The sequence below is a fragment of the Balaenoptera physalus genome (assembly GCF_965194825.1).
Source record: "Balaenoptera physalus genome assembly, chromosome: 5".
Classification (NCBI taxonomy): Eukaryota; Metazoa; Chordata; class Mammalia; order Artiodactyla; family Balaenopteridae; genus Balaenoptera; species Balaenoptera physalus.
Genome location: NC_138884.1, coordinates 73,805,860 through 73,818,193, shown reverse-complemented (window position 1 = coordinate 73,818,193; position 12,334 = coordinate 73,805,860). Strand labels below are relative to the sequence as shown.

The 12,334-nt window shown below is 43.1% G+C and overlaps 1 protein-coding gene across 1 annotated transcript in view; it reads right to left on the bottom strand.

Annotated features, from left to right (window-relative positions):
• Window positions 1-2,548, bottom strand: part of SPINK2 (serine peptidase inhibitor Kazal type 2) — a gene marked incomplete at its 5' end in the record, with an annotated part of 209,068 nt that extends 206,520 nt beyond the window's left edge. The window contains 2 exon segments of the mRNA XM_082461948.1: window positions 2,380-2,449; window positions 2,451-2,548. Coding sequence (XP_082318074.1) covers window positions 2,380-2,449; window positions 2,451-2,548 — 168 coding nt within the window.
• Window positions 2,549-12,334: the final 9,786 nt, after the last annotated feature.

Sequence of the window (12,334 nt, the reverse complement as noted above, 5' to 3'; positions counted from 1 at the left end):
ACAGCTTCGCCATGTCAATAGCCTCAATCAGGGCATACCTGATGCTTTCCCTTTTTCCCACTTTAAAGCCTTCCCACTCTCTGCCTTTGAGTCTCAGCCAAAACGACGCAAGTGACATGGCTAACTCACTTGCTACATCAAGCTCTGAATAACTAGCTTTTTATTATTATTAACCTTTTTTAAAAATTGAAGTATAGTTATTTACAATGTTGTGTTAGTTTCAGGTGTACAGCAAAGTGATTCAGATATATACATATATATTTATATATATATATATTCTTTTTCAGATTCTTTTCCATTATAGGTCACTACAAGACATTGAATATAGTTCCCCATGCTACACAGCAGGTCCTTGTTGTTTATCTGTTTTATATATAGTATTGTTCATATGTTAATCCCAAACTCCTAATTTTTCCTTCCCTCCCCTTCCCCCTTGGCAACCATAAGTCTGTTCTCTGTCTGAGTCTGTTTCTGTTTCATAGGTAGGTTCATTTGTGTCATATTTTAGATTCCACATTTAAGTGATATATGATATTTGTCTTTCTCTGTCTTACTTACTTCACTTAGTATGATAATCTCTAGGTCCGTCCATGTTGCTGCAAATGGCATTATTTTGTTCTTTTTTATAGCTGAGTAGTAGTATTCCACTGTATATATGTACCACATCTTCTTTATCCATTCGTCTGTCGATGGACACTTAGGTTGCTTCCATGTCTTGGCTACTGTAAATAGTGCTGCTATGAGTACTGGGGTGCATGTTGAATAACTAGCTTTTGCTAGTTATTTGGTTGGTCTTCCTTTACTTCCACAGAATTTAATTTGTTAATATACATAAAATGCCTAGTATAAGGTGTAACTATTAGGCTTAGGATCTTCTAAATCATCAAAGGGAACATAGCCCTGAGGTATCCAAGGCCTGAGCTATTTTCAACCAACCTGTACATTGTGATCTGTATCAAAAAGCCTGCCTGAGAATCTGGTTTCTAAACAAGCAATCCACTGTTTCAAAAGTGGCAGGTCAGACCTGAAAACCAGCCCCCAACCCAAACTGTTGTCAGCTTCACGTATCAGTAGAAGCGATACAAGTGGTTTCTTACTTACTGTTCTATATTCTGAATGTTGACCAAATTGAGCATTCAAAGAGGCTGCAAGAAGAAAACAGACATTTTAAAGGATGTGATTAAGGTCAGTTCTTCTTCATAAGGGGTTTTTAAAATCCAGCTTGTGATTTATACAGGCCACACCTTCTCCTTTTCTTTCCCACGTCCAGCTTTTGAAGAACTCCTAAGAAGTATGTTCAGTTGTGTTCTGGCACCTCTCCTAGCAGGCACACAGAAAACATTTGGTACCAGCTCCGTAACTGACCACCCTAATAAGTTTGCTTGAGAAAGGAATTTGGAGCTACATAACAAAAATGAGAGAAGAGGCCCTGATTCCATCCTCAGATATGTTTGCAGGGTTGGTGATACCCGCCCCGCCCCCTGCCCCAGCCGATTCCTGAGGAGCCAGTGGAAGTTCAGGGATCAGAGAGAACTTCCCCGAGCCTCAGCTGGAGAATGCTTACCCAGCCCTTAGAACAACAGCAGAGGAGGCCGTGTCCCAAGGTCCACCTACTGCTCCTTGAGGGGGGCTCCCGAGACAAGCATGATGGAGCTTCAGCTGAGACAGAACTTTGGGCAGCTGCAGTCCCCCCAGAATGGGTCCCTATTATCCAGCAGGACATTCAGAGCCAGCGGAAAGTGAACCCACAGCCCCCACTGAGCGACATCTACCTCAGTGATAGGCTTGCCAAGAGATACAAACTCGGGGCTGATATACAAAAGCCACTGCAGGAAGACCCTAACTATGGCACCCCACGCTTCCCTAATGCCCACAGGACCTTTGCTGATGATCCCTACTCTTTGCTCCATGGCCCTCCATCATCAGGGGACCATTTTGCCCCTCTTCCTTCACAGTATTTAAGATATAAAAAGTCAGATTTTCCTGGCTAAAAAACCCCAAAAGTCAGAGAAGTAATTCAGTAACTCACGGTATTCTTTTCCTCTGTGGCTCATGGTAACAAACACAAAACTTAACACTAGGGGTTACCATTTTAACTCCATTTTAAATGGGCATCAAGTCTGGCTGGACTAAGGCCCCTTTCTCATGAGCCCGAGTGCCCGGCGCACTTGGCATTCACAATTCCTGATTTCGGTACATCTCCTGCTGAGGTTCTGTAGGGCCCCTGGTACATAAAAACCCAACTCCCGATCTTGGGCTCCAGGAAATCTGCTTTAAGGGAGAAAGAGCAGACAGCAGGGTCACTAAGAAGATGCTGGGAACGAAGCCCAAGCAAGAACTAAAGAGAGTTGCTGGCTTCACAACGCCAGCCCCTCACACCCCCAAGTTCGTGTCCCTAGACAACCGCTGGGCGGGCCTGGAACCGCCAGTAACGGGTGCGCGGAGGGGCGCCAAGGCCGCCCGGACCCGGGCAGGGGCAGTCGCCAGCGAGACCCCCTCTCGGTAACTCCTCGGCCGGTGCTCCGCGGAGCAGGCCCACAGGTGAGCGTTACCTGCCGAGTCCCAGCAGACCAGGAGCAACAGCCCCAAGCGCAGTGCCTCGAGCGCCATCCTCTGCGGCCGGCGGTCGGGTCCCTGCGCTCCAGCGCCCGCGCGACACGGACAGCGCCCTCGGGTCGGACACGCGACGGGGTGGGGTGAAGGAGGGGCGGGTAAGAGAAGGAAGAACGGAGCAGGTAGGAGGAGGGGGGAGGGGCAGGAAAGGGTGCGAGGAGGGGGTATGGAGGAAGTGGGGAGAAAAAGGTAGAGGAGGGTGGTTACTAGCCTCCAATCTCACTACCCTTGCCCCAGTCCCACCCCTACTCCACTGAGAATGGGAGCAGGCAATTAAGGGGACCATGTCCCCTGCAGCAAACAAAAACCTTGTGAGAGCCCTGGATAAGCTTGTGAACTATGTCAGTCAACCCCAGTTTATTCAGCATCTTCTCAATCCCAGGAACTGTTTTGGGGATGAACTTAACAAAGGCGTCCCTGCTGTCTGGAAGCTTTCCAGTGTAGGTGTTGGGGGAGAGGTAACAGGGGGAACTCCAAAACAAGTGAATACAGTAATTTCTAAAATTAGGTGCTAGAGAGTTGGGAGGGGGGAGGAGAAGACTTTGCATTGGGAGGTCAGGAAAGGCCTTTCAGAGGTGGCAGTTAAGCTGAAAGCTGAAGGATGAGAAAGAAGCCTGGTGAAGACCTTGAGGACAGATATTCCAGGCTCAAGGAAAAGCGAGTGCAGAGATCTGGGCAAGGCCAAGAACGTGTATGGTAATGTAGGCCATGATAAGGGGTTTGGATTTGTTCCTGTTGCAGTGGGAAGCCAGTGGAGGATTTTAAGCAGGGGCATGGCCCTGATATGACTTTCGTCTTAAGAGATTGGATGAAGAATGGAGGAGATAGGTAAGAGCGGAGGCAGGGGGACAAGTTAGGTGGCTTTTACAGTAAGGGATGATGGCAGCTGGAATTAATGGATAATAGGGGACTGGTGAGAAATAGATTCAGGATGTCTTTTGGAGGTGGAACCAACTGGAGTGAGGAGAAGAACCAAGGATGCTTCCTGGGATTTTGTCCTGAGCTGGTGGATGTGTGGTGATGCCATTTCTGTGATGAAGAACGTTTGGAGAGGATGCCTATTAGACTTCCAAGTTGGAATCACAAATTTGGAGCTGGATATATACCTCAATAAAAAAATAAAATATAAAATTATATGCATGTATCATTAAAAATATTTTAATTGAGGTATAGTTGTACAATGTTATATAAGTTTCAGGTATACAGCATAGTGATTCACAATTTTTAAAGGTTATACTCCATTTATAGTTATTATAAAATATTGGCTATATTCCTTGTGTGGTATGATATATCCTTATAGCTTATTCATTTATTAAAAAAATTTTTTTTGGCTGTGTTACGTCTTCGTCGCTGCACGCGGGCTTTCTGTAGTGGTGAGCGGAGGCTACTCTTTGTTGCGGTGAGCGGGCTTCTCGTTGCAGTGGCTCCTCTTGTTGCAGAGCACGGGTTCTAGGTGCACAGGCTTCAGTAGTTGTGGCACACAGGCTCAGTAATTGTGGCTCACAGGCTCTAGAGCACAGGCTCAGTAGTTGTGGCTTATGGGCTTAGTTGCTCCGCGACATGTGGGATCTTCCTGGACCAGGGCTCGAACCCGTGTCCCCTGCATTGGCAGGTGGATTCTTAACCACTGCACTACCAGGGAAGTCCTACTTACTCTTTTTATATGTAGTAGTTTGTACCTCTTAATCCCCTAACCCTATCTTGCCTCTTCCCTCCTCCTTCTCTCCACTGGTAACCACTAGTTTATTCTCCATATCTGTGAGTCTGTTTCTTTTTTGTTATATTTACTAGTTTGTTTTATCTTTTAGATTCCACATTTAAGTGATATCATACAGTATTCATCTTTCTCTGTCTGACTTATATCACTTAGCATAATATCCTATAAGTCCATTCATGTTTTTGCAAATGGCCAATTTTTATTCTTTTTTTATGGCTGAGTAGTATTCCATTTTATATATGTACCACTTCTTCTTTATCCATTCTTCTGTTGATGGACATTTAAGTTGCTTCCATATCTTGGCAATTGCAAATAATGCTGCTATGGGGCTTCCCTGGTGGCGCAGTGGCTAAGAATCCACCTGCCAATGCAGGGGACACAGGTTCGAGCCCTGGTCCGGGAATATCCCATATGCCACGGAGCAACTAAGCCCGCGCGCCATAACTACTGAGCCTGCGCTCTAGAGCTGCGAGCCACAACTACTGAGCCCACGAGCCACAACTACTGAAGCCCATGCACCTAGAGCCCATGCTCTGCAGCAAGAGAAGCCACCGCAGTGAGAAGCCCGTGCACTGCAATGAAGAGTAGCCCCCGCTCACCGCAACTAGAGAAAGCCCTCGGGCAGAAACGAAAACTCAAGACAGCCAAAAATAAATAAATAAAATAAGTAAATTAAAAAAATAATAATAATGCTGCTATGAACATTGGGGTGCATGTACCTTTTTGAATTAGTGTTTTCATTTTTTTTGGATAAATACCCAGGAGTGGAATTGCTGGATCATATGGTAGTTCTGTTTTTAGTTTTTTGAGAAACCTCCATACTGTTTTCCACAGTGGTTGCACCAATATACATTCCCACCAACAGTGTATGAAGGTTTCCTTTTCTCCACAACCTCCCCAGCATTTGTTATTTGTGGTGTTTTTGATGATAGCCCTTCTGGCATGTATCATTTTTTATTAAAATAATTAAATTTTAAGAAATTTAACAGGGGACTTCCCTGGTGGCGCAGTGGATAAGACTCTGCGCTCCCAATGCAGGGCACCCAGGTTCAATCCCTGGTCAGGGAACTAGATCCCACATGCATGCCACAACTAAGAGTTCACATGCCATTGGGCTTCCCTGGTGGCGCAGTGGTTGAGACTCTGCCTGCCAATGCAGGGGACACGGGTTCGAGCCCTGGTCTGGGAAGATCCTGCATGCCGCAGAGCAGCTGGGCCCGTGAGCCACAAATACTGAGCCTGCGCGTCTGGAACCTGTGCTCCGCAACAAGAGAGGCCACGATAGTGAGAGGCCCGCGCACCGCAATGAAGAGTGGCCCCCGCTTGCCGCAACTGGGGGAAGCCCTCGCACAGAAACGAAGACCCGACACAGCCAAATAAATAAATAAATAAATAAATAAATAAAAATTAAAGGTGCTAGTAATTAAAAAAAAAAAAAAAGAGTTCACATGCCACAACTAAGGAGCCCGCATGCTGCAACTAAGGAGTCCATGAGCTGCAGCTAAGGAGCCCACCTGCTGCAACTAAAGAGCCCACGTGCTGCAACTAAGGAGCCTGTGAGCCACAACTAAGGAGCCCACGTGCCACAACTAAGACCCAGCGCAACCTAATTAATTAAGTTTAAAAAAAAAGAAATTTAATGAATAACGAAAGGTTATTCTGAGACACATACATCAATGCCCTCCAACAGGACCTCATATAGTATTTCAGAATATTTATTTACTGATTTTTTTCCCTTGAGAAGCTCCCATTGACATATTTACTTATTCTAAATACAGATTTTGGTAGTTATTCAGCGAATATTAATAAGAAGTTTAGGGAAGAGAAATAATTTGGCCAAAGAGGCACAATAAGTTAGTGCATAGATCTGTTTCTTTCCCAACTCTTATGCATATGTGTCAGTGTTGATCTGTGACATACTTCCTGGTTCAGTCAGGGTCTAGTCTGGAAAACACAAGCCTCGCTAGGTATTTCACCAGAGAGAATTTAATATAAGAAATTGGCCAGGCTAGAATCGGAGAACTGAAAAAAGCAGAAAGGGAACCATGAGGTAACACACAGAGATAGTAACTTCAGAATATGGGCATCATCTCTAAGTCTGGGGGAACAAAGGGAAGAATTTGGGATTTGCAGAACCTAGCAATTTGGAGGGGAGGCCCTGGAAAGCTGGAACTCAGACCTCTGAGTGGGGGTGCTACCTGGCTGGTGCTGGTGGGTGTAAGGGCCATGATGAGACAGTTTGTTTTTTTTGTTTAATTTATTTATTTTTGGCTGCATTGGGCCTTTGTGGCGGCGAGCAGGGGCTACTCTTTGTTGTGGTGCACGGGCTTCTCATTGTGGCGGCTTCTCTTGTTGTAGAGCATGGGCTCTAGGGACATGGGCTTCAGTAGTTGTGGTGCACGGGCTTAGTTGCTCCACAGCATGTGGGATCTTCCCGGACCAGGGCTTGAACCTGTGTCCCCTGCACTGGCAGGTGGATTCTTAACCACTGCTCCACCAGGGATGTCCGATGAGGCAGTTTTGAGAGTGTGTGACAAAGCTGGAGACTGGAACCAGCTGCTACTGCCAATGGCCATAGCTGGGGCACCACTGAAAGAAACAGCGAGTCCCTCCTCTGTCCCCTTGACTTGCGGTCACCCCCTGACACATCCCTATTGGCAGAAGAAGCCAGCTAGCAAAGCAGATGGGAGGTCTGCAGAATTCTATCATCACAGAGTCTGGAAGGCTGGTTTTAGAGCTGACATGCTACAACCTAATGACTGGCACTGTCACATGCCCTACCCCTTGACTTTAGCAACCTCAGGTACAGGGACAAGAAGACAATGTGCGGGCTTCCGTGCTGGCGTAGTGGTTGAGAATCTGCCTGCCAATGCAGGGGACACGGGTTCGAGCCCTGGTCTGGGAAGATCCCACATGCCACGGAGCAAATAGGCCCGTGAGCCACAATTACTGAGCCTGCGCGTCTGGAGCCTGTGCTCCGCAACAAGAGAGGCCGCGATAGTGAGAGGCCCGTGCACCGCTATGAAGAGTGGACCCCGCTTGCCGCAACTAGAGAAAGCCCTTGCACAGAAACAAAGACCCAATGCAGCCATAAATAAATAAATAAATAAAATTTAAAAAAAAAAAAAAAAAAAGAAGACAATGTGCAGTTTTAAACTCTACCTGGAACTGTGCATGGCTAAAGTTCTGGCTAGTGTCCTATTTAGGCCAGAGGGTAAATTTGAAATGAATGTTAATACTTTTCTGAGATACGTAATGTAAGTTCTTTGAACAATGGTCATAAAATGGAGATGACTTATTTTGCTGACTTTCATACAAAAATATTTTCTTAAATTTGTGGGATTTCTATTACCAAATAACATAGACACTTGCTCATAAACACCTTCACATTTGATGTTCAGGAACACAAACTGAAATCTGAGCGCAGACTCAGGAACAATGCTTAGAGTTGTGTTAGCAGGAATTTCAGCTTCAAAAAGAAAGCCATTTACCCCTCAAGGTAGATTTCTTATAAATTGATGTGGGTGAATGCTGCTGCCTTTATGTTATTTTGTTGCAAACAGTTGATATCACACCTTAGAAATATTTTATACCAGGGTGCTTTTCACATAGTTGTGTCAGCGTTTGTCAGCCAAGAATAAGAGTTGACAAAAAGTTTTCTGTAAAGGGCCTGAGAGTAAGTACTTTAGACTTTCTGGATCATGCAGTCTGTCACAACTCATCACTTCTGCCATTCTAGTGCAAAAGCAGGCAGATTATGTATGAGTCAGCAAATGGACGTGGCTGCATTCTAGCAAAACTTTACAGAAACAGGCATCAGGCCATATTTAGACTGTGGACCATAGTTTACTGACCCCTGGACAAATATGCTGAACAAAAATGGCCAATGCAACCATTGTCATGTTAGTAACACCAAGAGCAAGCTAGGAGATTAGTTCTGCAGTTCTGTGGTTAATGCTTGTTGCTTTGTTTTTAGTCCTTCTTTAGGTATTCACTACTGCTTAGGTCTCCACAGCTCCAAATGAATGAACATTTGATAAATTGCCTAGGCAATGTTGGCAAAATAAAAATTTTTTTTCAGCCCTATATATGGTCCCTTCATTCAAAATCATTTTTCTTTTATCCTGAATCATCTGGTCGATTGTGCCTCTAGGATGTGTGACATTTAACTTTAGTGTCTGTCACTTGCTGCTGTTCTGCCTCTGATTACAGGTGCTGGTGAATCTTCTGAAATTATGCAATCTGAAGGTGCTTTTATTGTTTCTCATGCTACAACCAAACAAGAAATCTTACATACAAACCCCATCATAGGATATCATCCAGTCCATATTTAATTATTGATAGTAGGCTTTTAAAAGGCATCCATAAGCATAAAAAGGAAGTCTTGTTACACTAAAATTAACTCAAAATGGAATGTGGATTTAAATGTAAAGAGTGAAACTTTAAAATTTTAGAGAAGGACTTCCCTGGTGGTGCAGTGGTTGAGAATCCACCTGCCAATGCAAGGGACATAGGTTCGAGCCCTGGTCCGGGAAGATTCCACATGCCGCGGAGCACCTAAGCCCATGTGCCACAACTACTGAGCCTGCGTTCTACAGCCCTTGAGCCACAACTACTGAAGCCTGCACGCCTAGAGCCCGTGCTCTGCAACAAGAGAAGCCACCGCAATGAGAAACCTGCACACCACAACGAAGAGTAGCCCCCACTCGCCGCAACTAGAGAAAGCCCGTGCGCAGCAACGAAGACCCAACGCAGCCAAACATAAATAAATAAATAAATAAATAAAATTTTAGAGAAAAACATAGGAGAAAAATTTCAGAACCTAGGCAAGGAGTTCTTAGACTTGACACAAAAGCATGGTTCATAAAAAGACAAATTGATAAATTGGACTTCATCAAAATTAAAAACTTTTGTTCTGCAAAAAATACCCTGTAAAGAGAATGAAAAGACAAATTACAGATTGGGAGAAAATATTTGCAAACCACATATCCAACAATGGACTCGTTATCTAGAATATGTAAAGAGATCTCAAAACTCCAGAGCAAAAGAACAATCTGATTAGAAAATGGGCAAAAGATATGAACAGACATTTTACTGGAAAGGATATACAGATGGCAAATAAACACATGAAAAGAGGTTCAACATCATTAATCATTAGGAGAATGCAACTTAAAATCACAATGAGTTATCATTATATATCTATCAGAATAGCTAAAATAAAAAATGTTAGTTACATCAAATGCTGTCAAGGATGTGGAGAAGCCAGATCACTCGCTGGTGGGAAAGTAAAATGGTACAGCTACTCTGAAATATAGTTTGGCAGTTTTTTAGAAAACGAAGCATGCAAGTACCATACAATCCAGCAATAGCGCTCTTTGACATTTATCCCACAGAAATGAAAACTTATTTTTACACAAAAATCTGTACATGAATGTTTATAGCAGCTTTATTGCTAATAGCCAAAAACTGGAAACAACCTAAATATCCTTCATCAGGTGAATAGTTAAACAAACTGTGGTACATTCATACCATGGAATACTACTCAACAAAAGGAATTGACAACTGATATAGGTAACAATTTGGATGGATCTCAAGGGCTTTATGCTGAATTTTTAAAATCCAGCTTCAAAAAGTTACTTACTGTAGAATATTATTTACATTTGACCCTTGAACAGCTCAGGGGTGCTGACATCCCATACAGTTCAAGTATAACTTTACCGACCTTTGTATCCATGGTTCTGCATCCATAGATTCAACCAACCACAGATTGTGTAGTACTGTAGTACTTGTTCGAAAAAAATTTGTGTATAAGCGGACCGATGTAGTTCAAACCCATGTTATTAAAGGGTCAGCTATACATAACATTCTTGAAATGGTGAAACTAAAGAGATGATAAACAGATTAGTGGTTGCCAAGAGCTGAGGTTGGGGGTAGGGATAGGAAAAATGGCTGTGGCTCTTTCAAAAGTAGCATGAGATATCCATGTGATGGAATTGTTCTGTAGATTCACTGGGTCACAGGAATCTAAAGATGTTATACAATTGCATAGAATCCAATGCTCACACATGCAAATGGGTATGGATAAAACTGGTGAAATCTGAATAAAGTTGGTGGATTGTATTAGTGTCAGTTTCAGGTTTTGAAATTGTACCAAAATCATGCAAGATGTTACCACTGGGGCAACCTGCACAAAAGGTATATGAGAGCTCTCTGTATTATTTTTTACAACTGCATACAAATCTATAATTATCTTAAGTTATAAAGTATAAAAAGAAGTGAAGCTCTAAAAATTGTCTGGAATCTGAATAGTAAAGGAACATCATCATTAGTTAAATTAACCCGAATAATTAATGTTAATCTAGCAAATTGTGGTGGCTTTAACTCTGTGTTGAGGATATGTAATTTTATTATTTTCCATAAGGAAGGGCAGTTTGTTAAGCATAAAGTAATATGATATAATGTTTAATGTGACTTAATAGTTAGACTTTTCTAAGACTTTCAACTAAACAGATTCATAAATGCATATGAAAACAATCTTTTGTCAAAGTGTATCCTGATTATTTTACAGAACACAATCACCACAAACAAAATGACTGTATGACTTAGAAATAAATAATGCTACAATACCTTAACTTTTCCCCCTGCTTTACACAGAGTATTGTGACATTATGTGTTCTGATGTTTTTGAGTTAGTTTCTGGTTAGCTATATACGCTTCTGGTTAGCTGGAAAACAGAGAAATATAGTGGTCAAAACTGAGAATTTATCAAAAACAATTTTGCTAGCTTATTACATACATGGTTCTCAGAATTTTTTAAAAACTAATCATCAGGGACTTCCCTGGTGGCACAGTGGTTAAGAATCTGCCTGCCAATGCAGGGGACACAGTTTCGAGCTCTGGTCCCGAAAGATCCCACATGCCGCAGAGCAACTAAGCCTGTGTGCCACAGCTACTGAGCCCACGTGCCACAACAACTGAAGCCTGTGCGCCTAGAGCCCGTGCTCCCCAACAAGAGACGCCACTGCAATGAGAAGCCCGTGCACCGCGACGAGGAGTAGCCCCTGATCGCCGCAGCTAGAGAAAGCCTGCGTGCGGCAACAAAGACACAACGCAGCCAAAAAAGAAAAAAACAACAAAAAAACTAATCATCAGTAAAGTTAAATTGTACATCTTTGGAAAGAATTCTCAAATATTTATGACTTTTACTACAAAGGTACTTTTAGAGTCCCTTCCCCCACTTTTTTAAAAAATAAATTTATTTTATTTTTGGCTGTGTTGGGTCTTCGTTTCTGCGTGCAAGCTTTCTCTAGTTGCGGCAAGCGGGGGCTACTCCTCGTTGTGGTGAGCAGGCTTCTCATTGCAGTGGCTTCTCTTGTTGCAGAGCACGGGCTCTAGGTGCACAGGCTTCAGTAGTTGTGGTGCGTGGGCTCAGTAGTTGTGGCCCGCAGGCTGTGGAGCGCAGGCTTAGTAGTTGTGGTGCAGGGCCTTAGTTGCTCTGCGGCATGTGGGTTCTTCCCGGACCAGGGATTGAACCCGTGTCCCCTGCATTGGCAGGCAGATTCTTAACCACTGCACCACCAGGGAAGCCCCCCCAACTTTTTTTTAAAGTGGGCACTCTGCATGATCACAATTTGCAAATTACAGAAAAAGAATTTTTTTAAGATAAGTAATTACTTTTGAATGAAACCATCCCTACTATCCAGAAGGATAAACGATCCTAGAAACATCACATTCATTTAATGCATTCATCCATTCCACAAATATTTACAAAATATTTATATATGCAGTCCTAAGAATCAGATTTAGCAGTGAATAAAACATACATCAGAATCAAAATCTCTGCCCTCTAGGAGCTTACATTCTAGTGATATTACTGTGATAAAAAACCCAGTTAAAACAACAACAAAAGACTCTTCAAATATAGTCACAATCAATGTATAACCTACTCCTAATTGATTATACAAGAACTATGGATCAGAGAATTTTTTTTAAAATTTAATCAGT